Below are 19,210 nucleotides of genomic sequence, written 5' to 3'. Positions count from 1 at the left end.
CATAGCCTGGCAGTTTTAGAGATGCCCATAGAAATTCTAGGATGTCACGTCAAGCCCTGGCTGCCCTCCATGGTTCACTCCACACTTGAGTCAACCTTAGCCAGTGGGTCAGGAAACTCATATTCTATGGGGGTTAGACAGAAGGAACTACTTCAACAGTTGATTTCATGCAATCTCAAGATTTTTTTTGTTTGAAGGGTCTTAGAAGTCAAGTCCCTCATTTTGCAGAGGAGGAAACTGAGACTGACAAAGTCAGATGGCTTACATTAGTCCCCCAGCTACTTACTGACGTAGTACAGAATTAAAGTCTGGGTCTTTGATCACCATTACTGTTTCTCCTCCAGGACTGTTGGAGATCAGATGTCCTTGTTGTTGGACAGAATGGGGAAGAGATTCCCCACCTAGCCTATTCTCAACCGTGCCCTTTCCTTCAAAGACTTTGTTCCAGATTCCTGCTCTGAATACTTAATCACAACCTTTGCTACCAGTCAACACCCTCTCTCCCAGCCAAGTCAGAGAAAGCTTATGGAGAATCCACTGGCCTATCATTAATTTTGTGCCTGGTCACACTGTAGTACTGATTGGACCTAAAGACAGACTTCTAGTCCTGCCCTCCATTTAAATTGTGACCATTTTCTTAAGAGACTTTGTGAATTTGTCCTAATGATAATGTTGGCCACATTATTCAGAACTTCGAATTCTTAGAACTGCCTGCTGAATGTGGAACACTTCCCTGTTCCTGCCTTAGCTCATCTGTTCTTAACAAGTAATTCTGACTCCCCAGTCAGGGCCAGCTCTCCCTAACCTCTGGGCTTAGGAGTCCTACTCACCATAGTAAATGCCAAAGAGGGCTGCAGCTCCTACAAAGGCTCCCAAGAACTGAGCTCCCACATAAAAAGGAAATTTGAACCATTTCATTCGTCCAAAGAGACACATTGCAAAAGACACAGCTGGGTTGATGTGGCCACCTGCAAGAAAGAAAGACGGTTAGGGATGTTAGCAGCAGGCCAGGGAGAATTCTAACACAGAAAATCTTATCTAGAAACCTCAGGCAGAATTCAGTCTTCTAGGTAGAGAACTGTGTGAAGAGACAGAGGCTTTCGTATAGGTGAGTGTGTGAGCTCAGTGTGCACGTGTGTGTGTGTGTGTGTGCGCACACGTGCGCATGCATGTGTTTGAATGGGGAGGAAAGGGAGACGAGTAATCCACATGAACCATTAGACATTGTCTAGGAAGTTTAGCTTCCTGAGAAGGGAGTGACATGGAAAGAAACTTGTACTCAAGAGGTCCATTTTCTGTCTCTATCGTCGATCTACTGTCGCTATCAATGTCGCTATCATTGACGTCCCAGGCTTTTAACTGTCTATGAAATAATTACCTCCAAGAGATTGATATAATCTGTTAACATCAATATGTTTTTAAGTCAATATATTTATACAACATATTGTTTAATATTTAAATCTGCATCTAGCAGTTCCTCAGCCCATGTCCAGAGGAGATACAACAATCTTAAGATGAAAAAGAGATGTCTAAGGGGAAAATGAACCTTGGTTGGTGGACTGTGCCTCTCACTGAGGTAAGGGGCTCCATGTACTTTGAGGTGATTACAGTGTCTGGATTCTGCTCAGTTCCTCTGCAGGAATAATGTGTTTCTCTCACACATGCAAATGTAGCAATGCTTCCAACACCCCAATCTAAGCTCCTGCTAGAGAATCAGCCTCCTGGTTTCTCATTTGGTCACCAGATCACACAGAGGGTTTGCTCAGTGGTAGGTCACCAATACCCCCGTGGCTTTGCTAGTAGCAACATTTACTGAAAACTTGCCATATGTTATTATTGGGGTATTATACACATTTTACCCTTATAAGAACTCAGTGAGGTGGGTATTACTCTCTAACTGGTGAGGAAACTGAGGCACAAAAGTAAAGTAACTTTTTTAAGGCCACATGATTAGTTAAGTGGTGGGAATCAGATTCAAATGCAGGTTGATATGAATTCTAGAGTCTGTGTTCTGTGCTATACTGCTTCCAGACATGGAAGTGGTATACACCATGTTCATAAGCCTTCCCTGCCTTAGTGGGCAGAAAGAAAACCACATTTCAAATATCGTCTTTGAGTGCAAATGGGGTTAGTTCCTGAAAATGAAAGATGTTCATTAGTTCTGTTAGCCAGCATATAGTGCATCGTAAGTTTTTGTTTAGTGTTCAATGATTCATTAGTTGTGTATAACACCCACTGCTCATCCCAATGAACATAATACAAAATAGGAAAGTAAAAGTCTCTCCCCCGCAAAAATAAGAACGAAAGATGTTCATTTGAAGTGTATACTTTGTGTGGAGGGGGAATTAGAGTCACTGTCAATGTGACCACACTGAAATGTAGACCTTTGGGGTAGGGACATGGTTGGAACAACAGGTGATGATGATGATGATGATGATGATGATGATGGCGGTGATGATGATGAAGGAGGAGGAGGAGAGAGAAGAAACTTTCACCATCTGACTCTATAAAACCTATAGGTCAGCCGTTTCTGGAAGGTCTCCCCGCATGAATAAAGAATGTTTTCTTGAGTCTCCAAGCCCAAGTGGGCTTGCAGGGAGCGGTTCTCACTGCTGGCTAAGCCTCAAGGATCCTTTCTTCACCTGCCCCTGCCTCTTAGGGGCTCATCCGAGTAAGAAAATGCCAGTATATCAAAGCATGGGTGATTTCCTGAAGCCTTACAAACACCTCAACTGGCTTGTTTTACTTTGAAATCTAAGAGAGCCCCAAGTCTGGAGACCAGCAGGAGCACCACTTACTAAGGTAGCTGGGAACAGGGGTTAGGAGACGGGAGTGCACAGGCAGTGGAAAGTTCCCGAAGCCAGCCCTGTTTCTCTTTTCCCAGAGGCTGTTTGGAGGGGAGCCAGCACCCAGCCAGCGCAGAGAGATCCATTGTGAAAGGATAAGGGCCCATAAGAAATCAGCCCCAGTCAAAAACTGCTCCCCGCAGATGAGCCCATCAATGCGAGAGTTACAGAGTTCCGTTTAGCAAGCTCCTCTTCCAAAATAAAACTTCCTGTGGGTAGGTTTCTGCTTTTTAGCCCCTCACAAGCACTCCGAGGCAGGGTGCTCATTCTTCATCTTGGACTTTACACAATGCAAGGCAGGCAGTAGGTGTTCCAAATATGAAAGTTGAGTCAGTCAATGGGTAGCGCAGACGGTGAAGGCCTGCCGAGAGGGAAAGTTGTTTAGGAATCCGAGAGGGTGTTTCCAGGAGAGTGTGTTGCAAAGCAACAGGAAGATTTCTCCTTGCAGGGGTGAGTGCCCAGCCTGGCTCACTGTAACACAAAGCAGAGCAGTGTAGTGGAAAGAACACGAGTGAGGGACTCGGGAGCGCTGCCCTCAAGTCTTGGCTCCATCCAGGTTGTTGTGACGATCAGATGATTCTTAAGAAGAGCCCAGGGCAGAGCTGGAGCCCACCAGGCCTGAGATGAAAGTCTTAGGTGAGCAGAATGAACCCTTTCAGATGCTGCCCTGGGCAGATCGCCTCCTTTCCCACACTGTGATAGAGACAACCTTAATATTTTATTTGTCGGGATCAAAGTTCTTTTGCTTTTGCAAGAATTTACATGGCTTATAAAATGCTGCATCAAAAACAGCCACCATGTAAGAAGGCAGCATATACAACGTTGGATGCTGCATCATTAATGGGGGAGTCATGAGTTCTGATTGGCCAGATTCAAGGGACAGACCACTGGCATGTTCACAGGGAAGAAAGGTATAGTAACATCCTTCCAGGAAGGTAATGTTTTATATTGCAAAACCAGATGTCAGTTGACCTCACCAGTCTGTGGCCACAAAGTAGGATCTTACTTATGTTTATACCCACTATGCATTGGTTATTTTTGGAATCCTCAAAGTGGGCCTCCTACATGCTCCCAAACCAGTATGTTAGCTGTAGCCACAGGAGAAAGTCACCTCTTCTCCACAACAGTCTTCCTGTCCCATTCCTGTGGCTGCTTAAACTAATACTGATGTCTGTATGCATGTCAACGGTGGGCTGGTGTGTGGTCTCTGCACATTCCCAAAGCCACCCGTCCTCAAGGAGCCTAGGATCGCTAGGTTCCAGAGATGGGGCATTAAGTTTCCTTTACAGCCCAATACTGCCTTATATAAACCAGGCTCAGAAACTGCTCTACTTATATTTGGGGGTCTCACAGACTCTGGTGAACAATTTGGTTGGCTCTTAACCCTCATCTTGGAAAGAACCTCTGGTAGAAATAGTCCTATAAGCTCTAGCTCTCACTCATCTGAGCACCTGGCCTTAACCCCAGTTCAGGGCCCAGATGGGAAGTCTTCATGCCATCTCCCACCCTCTCGCCCTCTGCCTGTTGGTCTCTGCTCTTTTTTTCCTATGGAGACTGCCCAAATCCCTGAGTATATCAATAGATGCAAACAGACATGGGCCACGTTGGTGATGAAAGCTATTACCTACACTGGTTGGGTCTGGGACCAATTTCTTCTAAATAAATATGTGATGAAGTTCAATTCAGGGTATTATGCAGGTGAAATATTCCAAAACTATGTCTCTACCCCAAAAGTACACCCACCTTTCTATTCCCCAGTCTGTGGCCACCAGCCTTGTGTGAACGCAGTGGGAGCACAGAGGGGGCAGCAGTGGAATGTCTCGAAAGCTGATTTAAGACCAGGACTGATCTGTGTCCACTGTCTCCTCCACTATCATTAGGAGAGTCCACTGCCTACTCTGGTGTCTAGGTGGACACTACAGTGCTGGGATCACAGCAGAGACTTGACAAGAGTGTGAACATAGACACAGCTCATGCCGAAGCAACCACACACACAGGCATCCCTAACCCGCAGCACTGCACGATCTGAGTCTACGCGCTCTGGAAAGGGGACAGCCAGCAGATGACTGTTCCAGGGGCCCAGCCCAGTGGGGCTCCCAGGGGGTTGGGGCAGCCATTCTTCAATGTTCCGGTGGCAGCAGCTGCCACCAGGCCGGCTGGCTTGACTGTAGGATCCTCTGCCAGGGTTGTTCTGCCCAAAGGCCCTGCTTGCAATGTCATGCCCTGCCCAGAATAGACCATTGCGAACACTGTGTAATGGTGGGGACAGGAGCTCTGCTTTCATGTAGACCTGGAGCAAGTTTTTGCTCTGCCTCTGTGGGACTCTCGCCGTTGTTTTACTATTTCCGAGCTCTGGGTCACTTGGGGGCATGGAGATTGGAATGCCTGCTGCAAAGCACTGCTGTAGAGAAAGGGGACAGAGTATGCACAGCAACCTGCACAGAGCCCCACTGTGCGTGGGCTTCCCTGTTGTCCCTTGGCCTCGGCCAGCTTGCCTCAGTGTTCTGACCAGGCTGCTGGAAAATTCCAAGCACCTTTGAGAACTGCATCATTTCCACAGATCTCTCTGGAGTTACAAGCTGCATTAAGTAGCATCATTTCATTTTTGCTTCTCAGAACTCTGTGAATGGTTTCTAATCAGCCCACCCGTTGGGCAGAATTCAACCAAGAGTGCTGCTCTGTGAGACCTGCCCACCCACGAGAACACCAGCCATTTTGCAAGTAGCCCAGACTTCTGTGATTGCTGTGGGTAAAGGTGCAGGGACTTGGCTCTGTTGGAGTGATCTTCACTGGGCTCTGAGCAGGGTCTCTGGGAATGGCTTCCAATCATGGGGTAGAAACAGGCAAAAGATCATACTGGCGCATGAAGAACAGGATGTAGGAGTTCCATTTAGGAATTAGCCAGTTCAGGGGTGCCTGGGTGGCTCCATCAGTTAAGCATCTGCCTTCAGCTCAGGTCATGATCCCAGGGTCCTGGGATTGAGCTCCGAATCGGGCTCCCTGCTCAACAAGGGGTCTGCTTCTCCCTTTTCCTCTGCGCCTCACTCTGCTCATGCTCACACACATACACTCTCTCAAATAAGTAAATAAAATCTTAAAAAGAAAGAAAGAAAGAAAGAAAGAAACCAGCCAGTTCTGAGTCCTAACCCCCATCTCTTGTCTCTCTCTTTTAAAAAAATTTGTTTTTCACACATGTTGTTTACTGTCTTTTTAATTTTGGCCATTCTAACTGGTATAAGGTGGTATCTCACTGTGGTTTTGATTTGAATCTCCCTGATGGCTAATGATGAACATTTTTTGATGTGCCTATTAGCCATCTGTATGTCTTCTTTGGAGAAGTGTCTGTTCATGTCTTCTGCCCATTTTTTGACGGGATTATCTGTTTTGTGTGTGTTGCATTTGAGGAGTTCTTTATAGATCTTGGATATCAGCCCTTTGTCTGTACTGTCATTTGCGAATATCTTCTACCATTTCGTGGGTTGCCTCTTCATTTTGTTGACTGTTTCCTTTGCTTTTGATCTTGATAAAGTTCCCCACCAAAAAGGAGAATTTCAGACCAATATCTTGATGAATGCCAAGATTCTCAACAAGATCCTAACTAATGGGATCCAACAGTACATTAAAATGATTGTCCACCATGACCAGATGGGATTTATCCATGGAATGCAAGTGTGGTTCAATATTCGCAAATCAATCAATGTGATAGAACAAATCAATAAGAGAAGAGAGAATAACCACATGGTCCTCTCAGTTGATGCAGAAAAAGCATTTGACAAGATATAGCATCTGTTCCTGATTAAAATGATTCAAAGTATAGGGATAGAGGAAACATTCTTCAACTTCATAAAATCTATCTATGAAAAACCCACAGTGAATATCATTCTCAATGGGGAAAAGCTGACAGCCTTCCTTTTGAGATCAGGAACATGACAAGGATGTCCATTCTTGCCACTGTTATTCAACATAGTACTAGAAGTCCTAGCAACAGCAATCAGACAACAAAAAGAAATAAAAGGTATTCAAATTGGCAAGAAGAAGTCAAACTCTCTCTCTTCTCAGATGACATGATACTTTACATGGAAAACCCAAAAGACTCCACCCACAAACTACTAGAACTCATACACCAATTTGGTAATGTGGCAGGATATGAAGTCAATGTACAGAAATTAGTTGCTTTCTTATACACTAACAGTGAAAAAATAGAAAGGGAAATTAGAGGATCGATTCCATTTACAATAGCACCAAGAACCATAAGATACCTGGGAATAAACATAACCAAAGAGGTAAAGGATCTGTACTCGAAGAACTACGGAATACTCATGAAAGAAATTGAAGAACACACAAAAAGATGGAAGAGCATTCTATGCTTATGGATCAGAAGAATAAACACTGTTAAAATGTCCATACTGCCCAGAACCATCTATACTTTCAATGCCATCCCAATCGAAATTCCATGGGCATTTTTCAAAGAGCTGGAACAAACAATCCTAAAATTTGTATGGAACCAGAAGAGAACCTGAATTGCTAAGGAAATGTTGAAAAAGGAAAAAAAAAAAAAAAAACGGGGCATCATGTTGCCTGATTTCAAGTTTACTACAAAGTTGTGATCACCAAGACAGCATGGTACTGGCACAAAAACAGACACATAGACCAGGGGAACAGAGTAGAGAGCCCAGATATGGTCCCTCAACTCTATGGTCAAATAATCTTTGACATAGCAGGAAAAAATATACAGTGGAAAAAAGACAGTCTCTTTAATAAATGGTGCTGGGAAAATTGGACAGCTATGTGTAAAAGAATGAAACTCGACCACTCTCTTGACACCATACACAAAGATAAACTCGAAAGGGATAAAAGACCTCAACATGAGTCAGGAATCTATCAAAATCCTAGAGGATAACATAGGCAGCAACCTTTTCGACATCAGTCACAGCAACTTCTTTCAAGATATGTCTCCAAGAGCAAAGAGAACAAAAGTAAAAATGAACTTTCAGGACTTCATCAAGACCATCTCTCGTCTTTAGTTAAATGTTGCTTTTGCACAAGTCACTCACTGTTGGCCATTTTGATTTTAACATCTATAAAAACAGAATCAAATACATATTCTTGCAGGGTGGCTGGGATGCAAACACACTGGGTATGCAAAGCCCCCAGCGCTGAGCGAGCACATCGGAATGGATGCACGGCGGCTGTTATTCTTATGACTTACCAGAGACACCTCCGGTCACGTAAATGGCCATTACCACTGCCATGGCAAATCCAACATTGATAGTGACAATTCCTCCAAAGTGTCCTCGACTGAGGATGGCCTGGGCGACAGAGCCACAGCCAAGGACCTGGAATGAGAGGAAGCTCAGTAACTAAGTGAATTGGGGGGTGGGGGACACAAACATTCTGACTGTTCCACCGTGTAGTTCCTAATGTTTAGAAAATGGGTCCCATATCCTCACTGAACAACCAATCAAAACCATTTAATCCTGGCCCACGAAGGAAACATTTGGTGAAGGAGTGTATTGAGAAAGACGGAATAGTCACGCGCCAAGACAGTAAATGGCCATCAGCCATCCTCATGCTGTGGTTTAAAGAGCGAGTGTGGCCCTGGGGGAGGAAGTTCTGGACCATAGGATCATTAAATCATAGCTCTTTATAGGTTGAATTGGCCAGACTTTTTCTAGAATACACAGCCCAGCTTGGGTTTCACAATGAAAGAGCAACCGACTTCAGGAAGAGCTCAGCATGAGGCAATGAATATTGCTTAAGGGCATATGAGGAAAGGTTTCAGGATCAAATATGCACAAGGAAAAAGAGATTAAGAAGGTGGATGCTTCTTATCAAGAAGATAATAACCAGTCACTGCGTGTCTCTCCACAACAGGATGAGAAGGGGAAGTCTGAGCTTGAATTATGAGAGGTTGCATGTGAACAATTTCCCGACAGCGATGAATTAATTCTAAATAGCTCCCCCAGGGTGCCTTTTTGAGGTCTTTCATAGAAATATAATTTACAAACAATAATTTAATACATATAGAATGATTTTAGTTTATCCTTCCCTGAAGGCAGAGAAATTCTCTTGATCTTTCAACAGCTTCTATAATCCCCAATTCTAAGACATATTGCCTCATCCTCGTTCCACCGGCTGGACAGGAGGGTTAAGTACGTGGGCTTGACATCTTCAGGGAAGCCCTTGGGCTACACATCACATATGCACAGGCTGGGCTCCGGACCCTGCAGTGAATCCTAACTAAGGTTGTAGTAGTAACACGTTCCCTTTTCCCTATTCAAAAACATCGCCTGGGTTCATTCATAGCCTATCAATTCCATTTAGACTTAACCTATTTTTTTTCTAGAATCCCTATCTATTAGAATAATTCTCTGCATTAAAACCAGCACCACATTGGCGTCTCTCTTTTTAATTTAAAGCCAATTAACCACTCCCTGCACAACTTCTAAGCTAACTGGCATTTTGACAGCATCTTCTGAAAAGAAGAATGAAATGTTACTGACAGCTGACATGACCTGATTTAGACAACGGGGCATAAGAGGAGACACATCCAGACAAGGGCCCATCCTGACATAGTGCTGCGTTCTGTATAAGCGTCTTCCCTCTTCTGAGGTCTGATGCGCGTGCCCCTGTGCTAGTCTAGAGGGGGCAGAAAGCTTTAAATAGCTCGGGTGGGTTTAGGGAAGGTTCTGCCCTGTCAACTTCCACTATGATAAATACTCTCCTCCTCTACTCTAGATACTGAAATTGTTTATTGTTCTTTCCTCGAGAGGATAATTGATGCAGGGTGTTGCAGGAAAGGAAGGAGGAGAAATGAGCAATGTGGGGGCTTCAGTGACCTTCATCAGAAATCGCCACGCAGAAGATTTCAGCCCAGATTCACATCAGTGCTTTTTATTTTAATTTTTTAAAAAATATTTTTGTTTACGTATTTGAAAGAGAGTAGACGCACACACAGGAAGGGGAAGGGGCAGAGGAAGAATTCAGAGAGGCAGGCTCCCTGCTCAGCAGGGAGCCGGAGGCAGGGCTAGATCCCAGGACCCTGAGATCAGGACCTGAGCTGAAGGCAGACACTTAACCGACTGAGCCACTCAGGCGCCCCTAAGTCATTGGTTTTTAGTTTTAAAATATATTTATTGGAGTGCCTGCATGGCTCAGTGGGTTAAGCCTCTGCCTTTGGCTCAGGTCATGATCCCAGAGTCCTGGGATCAAGCCCTGCATCATCAGGCTCTGCTCAGCAGGGAGCCTGCTTCCTCTCTCTCTCTGCCTGCCTCTCTGCCTACTTGTGATCTCTCTCTCTGTCATAAATAAATAAAATCTTAAAAAAATAAAATATATTTATTATAGCCTCAAAGGCAATGAGGAAGTCAGGTAACTCCCTTCTAGTATCATCTCTTGCTTGCTTCCTCCCCGCTGCATCCACGCACCAGGCAGGCAGACAGACCTTGGGTATCCTGAAGTACCGCAGCCAGACTGATGGGAAATTGGTTACCCACTCTGGGCTCGCTCTTCTGTGCACCTGGTATAATTTTTTCCCTTCCAAAATGAGAGATCTGTCCTTCATGGTATCATGGAGAAGCTTTCCAACATGACTCCCTGCCCTCACCTTTAAAGGAACTGCCCTACCATTCCCCTTCTTAGATACAGAAAAGAGCTTATTATTATCTAGCTTGTTTCAATTTTCTGAACCCCCTATCTGGAAAGCTGTTTTGGACCCACTACTCATTCATGCTCTCGCCACACTGAACCTGTGTTCTCTGAAATTCAATTGTACTCTCCCTACTATACAATTAGTGCTTCGTTCTTTTCCAAGTGCCAGAGCTTGGTTCTTCTTATCTAGAAAATAATCTCGAAGATTTCTTTCGGTACCAACAGCAACCATATGTGGGCTATATCGTTTCATTGTGTTTCCTTAGGTGTTGTGTTTCCCAAGCCCGCCACCCTCTCCTCCTGCGCTGGCCATCTACACACCTCCAAGTTCTCTTCCACCTTCTTGTCAGGATCTGGAATCTCTTCAGTCAAGCTTCCTTCTCTGGGAGATTTAGAAAACTCACAGAACCATGCAGGGGAGGGAGGGTATGACCAACCATGGATCCAGTTCTTACCGTGCCCTTCACTGTACCCCCAAAACTCCTCATTCACCTCTCATTCACAGTTGCCCAATAGCTTCACCAAGCTTTGTCTTCTCTCAGCCCAGTCCCCCAGCCCCCCTTTCTGCAAAAAACACCAGATTCTACTTAACTCTGCATCAGTGAGTTGCCTTGAAGATCGGTGGCAATTTAGAATAACACATAAACATCATGTCCCAGTTATCTAGCCCTACGTAACTACCCCCCAGATTTACTGGCTTAAAATGGTAACACTTAATTTTGCTTGTGAATCTGGAATTTGGCCAAGGCTGGGCAGGGTATCCCATCTCTGCTCCACTTGGTGTCAAGTGTGATGGTTCAAATTTGGAGGATTAGAATGATCTGAAGACTAACCCATTCGCGTGTTTAGTGGTTGATACTGGCTGTCAGCTGATGCCTTGGCTGGAGGGTTGGCCAAAGCACCTACAAATGGCCTCTCCATGTGGCCTGGCTTCTTCACAGCCCTGTGGCTGGCTTCCAGGGGCAAGCACCACGGAGTCTCCAGAACCCGTGGTCTCAGACCCTGCACCATGCCTCACCCCTACACTAGTTCTAAACCCAATGGCACAGATACTGGATCTTATAGACACAGGCATTTTCCCTACAACATCCTAAACTGGCATTCATCTGGTCTGTGTTGGATTACTGTGAGACACGGGGAGCTTATTACCACATCAGGCAGCTAGTTCTAGATATTTTTTATTGTTCCAGTAGCTAGGGAGTCTTTCCTTACAGGAAGTTGGAGTCTTCTTTCCTGTAACTTCTCTCTGTTAGCTCTCATCCCACTCTTGGGACCATAAATCATAAACCTCTTCCACACTCCAGGTCTTCCGATAACTGGAGGGGGTTCACTTTCCTGGACGCCTCTCCCTTCATCTTTGATTCCTGGTGAGTTTCACCCAGTCAAGCTCTGGGTTGTCAGTGTCTCTCTTAAAACACAGAGCCCAGGGGCACCTGGGTTAAGCCTCTGCCTTTGGGCTCAGGTCATGATCTCAGGGTCCTGGGATCAGGCCCCGCATTGGGCTCCCTGCTCGGTGGGGAGCCTGCTTCCCTCTCTCTCTCTCTGCCTGCCTCTCTGCCTACTTGTGATCTCTCTCTGTCAAATAAAATCTTAAAAAAACAAAATACAGAGCCCAGACATGGACACAATCCTTCTGTGTTTGTGCATTGCATTAGGACCTGATAAGTCAGCCTGTACCTTCTGCTCATTGCTTCTGTTGCCATCTAGTGGGACATTCATGCACAGGATGTACTTTAACTGCTTACGGATCTATGCCCGGTTTTCCCAATTTTATCGGGTTCTCAAGATCCTGTATGAAACATCTTTGTCTCTGCACAGCACCTAGTATATTGGAGGGAATTAAATAACCAGATTCCAGGTGCTATTTCCAGGTATGACAGTATGTCTGTGTAAATGACACTTCTCGGTGTCAGCTTGATCATCATTAAAGCATAATAATGACACCAGCCAGGCTTGTCTCGTAGGATAGTTTGGTAAAGGTTCAAACGGGAGAACAATAATGAAAGCACTTTTTAAACCACAAAGGGCAATGGAAAGTGCAGGATATTGTTGCTCTTAGGATAAACTCAAAAGGAAACCCCCAATGTAGTTAAGACAAAGGGACCCGTGAACTTAACCGCTGACTCACTGACTGGCAGTAAGAATAGGGAGAAAACCACATCTGTGACAGATGCTAGAAATAGTTGCTGTTTCATTCCTAGTCACAGGATCAAAATTTGCAGAAGAGGGGAAGTGGGAAGCTGACGAGAGCTTCGTGTTGCTTTGCTTACTTGTGATTCCTCTGGGTCCCTTTGTAGTTGGCAAGATTTTAGTGCTTTGGGTGGGAAAGCCACACTAGAAAAAAGGAGAGGGTAAATACTGTCACTCTCCTCAGGTGCCGCACACGGCAGGAATGGGAGAAAGTCAGTGGGAAAGCAAGAAGGACATTTGAAAGGCGGAATTCCTACAAAAGGCCGACTGGTGGCTAGTCATTCTCAATCACCCAGGCCAAACATTCTGGAATCATTTCATATTCCTTCCTCTTCTCTCCCTTGGCCACCTATAGTCAGTCATTCCCAAATCTTTGGAGGCTTCTTCTGCAGCCCCCAACCAGCGTCCCTACCCCCAGTGTCTCCCCACTCAGTGACCCTGCCTGATGGAGCATGACTTAGCACCCTCCCCTTTCCCCCCCCCCTTAGGTGGGAAATGGCAGCACAGCCCTCCCCTGGTACTCAGGGCTCTCCAGGGTCTTGCCTTTCGACCCCATCCACTTCATGCCCAGTTTTCTCCAACAGAAATCTGCATCAGCCAGGCTGGCATCCTTGTCGCTGCGAGTCCTTTGAGTTCATTGACACTCGTTCCCGCGCTGCACACTGGCTCGTGCTCTCCTGTCTGGCAGAATGTCCCTTCTCTGTCTGTCCTTTTCCACAACCAAACTCCATGTACTCTTGACACTGAGCTAAAATCTTGTCTTTTCTGTGGGGCTTTCCTTTGACAACTCAAGCCCTCAGAGGACTCCTCTGCTTCATCTACTATGTCTTTATGATGGCATTTTGTGACGATCCACCTCGCCTCGGGCCACCCCGACAAGACTGTGATGTCCACCACAGCAGCTCATGCATCTCCATATGCCACGCTCAAACAATATCTGATGGAGCATAGGAAAATGTCTAAACATAAGCTGGGGGGGGGGGTCCCTATGGGTAAATATCTTTTTTTTTTTTTTAAGATTTTATTTATTTATTTGACAGAGATCACAAGTAGTCAGAGAGGCAGGCAGGGGGGTGGGGGGAAGCAGGCTTCCCACTGAGCAGAGAGCCCAATGTGGGACTCGATCCTAGGACCCTAGGGTCATGACCTCAGCCAAAGGCAGAGGCTTAACCCACTGAGCCATCCAGGCACCCCTGTAAATGTCTTTTCAGTAGAAACAGGGGATAGGTTGTGAGAAGTGGTAGGTGTAATTTCTAGGAAATCTCAGCTGGGCTGGTGGGAAGTTGAGCCATGACCCCTAAGACAAGCTGATTACTGGACAGAATGTAAAACCTAAAGAGGTAAAGCAACTATCACAAATAAATCATAACTACACAGATTTTATTTCATTTGACTGTTCTCAATCTCTTGCCTATCTAGTACCTTGTTTGAAGTCCAAACTAAAGGGTACCTGGGTGGCTCAATCAGTTGAGCATCTGCCTTTGGCTCAAGTCATGATCCCAGGGTCCTGGGGTCGAGCCCCACATTGGGCTGCCCACTCAGCTGGGAGCCTGCTTCTCCCTGTCCATCTGCTGCTTCCCGTTTGTGTTTTCTCTCTCTGTCAAATAAATAAATAAAATCTTTTTTTAAAAAAAAGTGCAAACTAAGATGTTCCTAACACGGATACAGTGTATAACAGACACTGAACAAGTGTCTGTTCAGTCAGTAGGTACAAACGGAGCCCTTTCGGAAAAGCAGTAGTTAATAAAGGCCAAGGATTCCTTAGAAAATGTTTGCAGGTGCATGCAATGGTTGGCCAGAGATCACCAGGAGACCCCTCTGATTATTGCAGGGCGTCTGTGATTCTCTGTTCTCATCAAACATTGTCCAAAGAAGGAAAGGGTAACATGTCTTGTATCTACCTTCTGTAGTTCAGAGCTTTCAGAATTAATGGATACTGAGAGAACAGTTGAAAGGGCTTCTGGGCCAGTATTGTCATGGACTTTGATGCTAAGGCTGTGTGAAATGTTTAGTGTCTGTCCTCATCTGTTTAGGGCAGTATGAGCAAAGAAGTACAAACAGCAGGTACACTCTCTGTGCCCAGACACAAATACCTGTACCACTTCATCCCTGCCAACATCTGCTCACCCGGGGAGAGGAGGACAGCATTACGACCTCTACTTTATGGATGAGCAAATGGAGGCCGGGAGAGGCCAAGCAAGTTCTCCAGGTTTGCATAATAAAAACACAGGAGACAGAACCTGGCTTGGATCCCAGGTCTGCTTATTCAGAGGCCTGCGCTTTTAACCATTGCACAATGGATGTAGTGAAAGGTCACTGGTAGCAACCAACACCCCCAAGAATGCATGGCCACATCCGGAGAGACCAGTGAGGTCCCAGGAACGGCGGGGTTGGAGCACCAGCTTTCCCACCTGCACACCACAGGTGAAGGGCTGGCCGGGAGTGCCGAAGGGCCTGGAGAGCCAAATAGCCATCCGGTACCCATCTACCCCACCCTCACTCTAAACCAGACGCGTCCGTCTGAGGAAAACGGACTGAGGATGAAGCTCACTAGGGAATCTTCTTGTAGTTCTGGGTTTTTGTACTAGGACAAGTTGCTTTTCTGGTGACAACACGTGGTCCCTCTGGTTCCGAAAAATACCCAACACTTGGGTTGTTTCACCAAAGCCTCTAGTGACCTAGGGAGACCTCCTCTTCAGCCTCATTCGCCTCCTTTCTCAGAGGGCGAGGAGACAGGCCAGTGATTAAGAGCAGCTTTTCGGTTTATACAAAACCAACTTTCGCTGAGTACCCTTGGCTTGCTTTCTAGCTCCTGCCCGCACAGACAGCTTCTGCTAGATGACTAAACACTCACCAGGAGAATACTAGACCAGAAAGCCCATCAAACCCTTTTCTCTCGTTCTTTGTGGCTTGCTCCTTTTCTCGTCGTGTCTCCCAACTTTGTGGTCAGCAGCAGCAGGCACGCTCATGCCCCTAATGCTGGCCAAACTGGCCGGTGCGGGAAGTGAGTGGGCTGAGATAATGGTGGAGCGGGCCTTTGTGCACAGATGAACCACACCCACGAGCCACAGACATTTCTCGTGGCACTAGCCAGCCTCTCCAGACTTAATAGCCCTCATATCTGTTCTCAACACCAAGACCTGAGAAGCCAAGCACTTCCTCCACTCCCACCTGCCCCTTTAAGAGCCAAAGAAGTGGGGGCACCTGGGTGGCTCAGTGGGTTAAGCCTCTACCTTCGGCTTGGGTCATGATCTCAGGGGGCTTGGGTCATGATCTCAGGGTCCTGAGATCGAGCCCCACCTCAGGCTCTCTGCTTGGCGGGGAGCCTGCTTCCTCCTCTCTCTCTACCTGCATCTCTGCCTACTTGTGATCTCTCTGTGTCAAATAAATAAATAAAATCTTTAAAAAGAAAAAAAAGAAAGAGCCAAAGAATGACCCAAGTGGCCACTAATAATAAAATGCCCCAGTAGCTTCCAACCTCACCTGGCTAGTATTTATTTATTACCATTCTCCTGAAAACTTCTGTAGGAAGTTAGTTAGTATCCTTTAATCCGGTAGTGCCAGTCTGGGGCATGTTTGCTGTGAGTCATGGGGGTGGCAACAATGGGACCCAAGAATGTGAGTCATGTACGGCTGTTGACCTTGTATGTTGCTGCCTGTCTTCTTGGACACAAATAAGCACTATATTTTAAATAGAAAATTTGTCATTTAGCGTAAATGTTCACCAGACCGAAGTCAACATTAAAAGAGTATAGCTGGGGCAACATTTGTGTTTTAAATAAACTGCTTTCTTTTGTGTTTCAAGAAACTGATTTGTTTACCCACGCACACATTACAAATACTCTTTTAGTCCCCATAGTAATCTGAGGGGGAGGAAAACTCTACTGTTTTCATCCAAAGAAACCTTGGGACAAAGAGATCAAATAATTTGCCGCAGGACAGGCAGCTAGTGAAAAGATCTTTTGGAACCTGAAATTAACATTTGGGTCCAAAGGTTGTATTTCTTCACTTAAACTAAACTGCCCTTAACCGTTCCTGAGCCAAATAAGCAGTTTGTCCAGATTATGCTTTATACGTGTGTCTTTGAAAAAGCAAAATTGGAGGAAATTAAGATCCTTGATTCTGCAAGTAGTCCCAACTGGAATTTGGCATTCCTTCAGCCATTCCTTCCTCTCTTCACTTCTTCCTCCATATATAGGTCCATTCAAAAATTCTCAGTGCTATGCATGATGCCTGGTGGTAGCAGAGAGGCCAAACAAATCAACCAACCAACCAGGCACAGGTCCCCTGGGAGCTCACAGACTGGTAGGAAAGGTAAGATAGCTGAGAACTGGTAAGAAAAGTATGGATGAAGGATGGTACTGTTATTTAAAATTGTAGTCTTGGGCGCCTGGGTGGCTCAGTAGGTTAAGCCGCTGCCTTTGGCTCAGGTCATGATCTCAGGGTCCTGGGTTCGAGTCCTGCATCGGGCTCTCTGCTCAACAGGGACCCTGCTTCCCCCCTCTCTCTGCCTGCCTCTTTGTCTACTTGTGATCTCTCTCTGTCAAATAAATAAATAAAATCTTTAAAATTGTAGTCTTATTATTAAAAAAATGCCTTAAGCATTTACACCTAGGGAAAGTGTACATGAAGATGTGGTTTTATAAGGTTTTATAATTTTGCCTTATTAAGTAGGAGATGGGGTTTTTTTTCCTTCTAAAAATGTAATTTAATTCTTACTAAAGGAATATGTGCACATAATTTTAAAAAGTCAGGTGCTACTCCGTGACATATAAGAAAGTCAGCAGTTGTCTGCCCCAGCCTTCTGAAAACTTCCATTTCTGTTTCCCTTCTCCACAGCTCACAAGAAATGCTTTAAAGTTTTTAGTTTCTTTCTATCTCTTTAAACTTTGATATTTCTATACAACACATTTCTATTACTAATTATGATTTTCAACATTTTAGAAGTCATCCAGGACTTCCCATTTCTGAAATTTTAAAAATTTTTTTAAATTTATTTTTTATTTATTTTTAAAGATTTTTATTTATTTATTTGACAGAGAGAGATCACAAGTAGGCAGAGAGGCAGGCAGAGAGAGAGGAAGAAGCAGGCTCTCTGCTCAGCAGGGAGCCCCCGATTCGGGGCTCAATCCCAGGACCCTGCGATCATGACCTGAGCCGAAAGCAGAGGCTTAACCCACTGAGCCACCCAGGCGCCCCCCCCATTTCTGAAATTTTATTATGTTTTCTAGACAACCATACATCCCACCCCTGTCTTCCCAACTTAGTTGTATCAGTTTTTTGTCAAATCAGTATTTTGTATTTGCTGTCATTGTGGTTATGCAGATGTTGTTCACAGCTAGAACATGCACTGAATTAGGATTTTATTTCCCACATTACACCATTTTTTATTCATTGCCTTACTTTTTGTTTACTTAGTTTTATAGCAATTACTTATACCCAATTCATCCCCAAACGTTCTGGAAGCACGAATGTTCCCTGCAGTCAAACGTGCCTCCTAACTGATCAGCTGCAGGGTCTGCCGTCTGAGCTAGACCTGCTGGGCCCAGCATTCACAGACCGAGAGGGGAGGGGACCTAGGGGTGGTTATTTTGACATTTAAGTCTCCCCAATTATTGAATCATTTGATTAATACCCCAAATTACTGAACCATCAGACATAATACTGTTAAATCTGAGATATATTAATATATGCACATGACAGATTGGCCTCATGAGAAACCTGATTAGAATTACATAAGATCAAGATTTCTCTTCTGGTATTGCCTGAAAAAAAAAAAAGTGGTTTTCACGTGGCGACAGGGTGGCTCAGTCTGTTCAGTGTTTGCCTTTGGCTCAGGTGATCCGACTCCCTGCTCAGCGGAGAGTCTGCTTCTCCCTCTGCCCCTCTCCCTGCTTGTGCTCTCTCTTAAATCAATAAATAATATCTTTTAAAAAATGGGTTTCACACGATTGCCTCAATCAGTTTTGCCAGGTGTTAGGACAGGAAAAGAAAAGCACAACCATCTCGTGTGCAGGAATTAGATTTCTCATAGCCAGGCCTCTTATAAACAGATGATATTGAACAGAAGGCTGAGACCCTCACAATCTCTCCATTTGCCCTTTTCTGGTGAAAATATATTGTCTTTGTAGAATTTGGTTAAGGACACTTTACAGCAGAGTCACAGACTGGTGGTCCAAGGCTGAAGACAGCCTATGAGTGGGAATGACTCAGAGATCTGTTGGTTTGGCCTACGTGGTGGTGCCTTTTTTTTTTTTTTTTCAATTTTAGGAATTGTTGCCAGTAATACTGTAATAAAAAGAGATACATGAGGATAAATAATAAATGAATAAATAATAAAATACTCAATAATTATAAATAGAACTAATAAAGATAAATAGAGTAATAAAAAGGGGGAAAATTGCATAGAACTTTTGATTTCTGAGGAAATCAAAGGCCACCCCTTTCCTAGTTGGCCACAGTGGAGAGAGCCTGGGAGGCAGAAGCGTCCCAAGAGAGGACATACATGGTCCCTTTGCTCCTTA

General features: G+C 45.0%; 1 protein-coding gene across 1 annotated transcript in view; it reads right to left on the bottom strand.

Moving 5' to 3' along the window:
- Positions 1 to 19,210, bottom strand: part of AQP9 (aquaporin 9) — a 43,881-nt gene that overhangs the window by 10,454 nt on the left and 14,217 nt on the right. The window contains exons 2-3 of the mRNA XM_004777288.3: positions 8,056 to 8,182; positions 831 to 968 (exon numbers count right to left, since the gene is read on the bottom strand). Of these exons, the coding sequence (XP_004777345.1) occupies positions 831 to 968; positions 8,056 to 8,182 (265 nt within the window). The remainder of the gene's footprint in view (positions 1 to 830; positions 969 to 8,055; positions 8,183 to 19,210) is intronic.

The sequence above is a fragment of the Mustela putorius genome, unplaced genomic scaffold (genome assembly GCF_011764305.1).
Source record: "Mustela putorius furo isolate JIRA1106 unplaced genomic scaffold, ASM1176430v1.1 tig00003896_pilon_pilon_pilon, whole genome shotgun sequence".
NCBI classification, from domain to species: Eukaryota; Metazoa; Chordata; class Mammalia; order Carnivora; family Mustelidae; genus Mustela; species Mustela putorius.
This window is presented reverse-complemented; position numbering and strand designations above follow the sequence as displayed.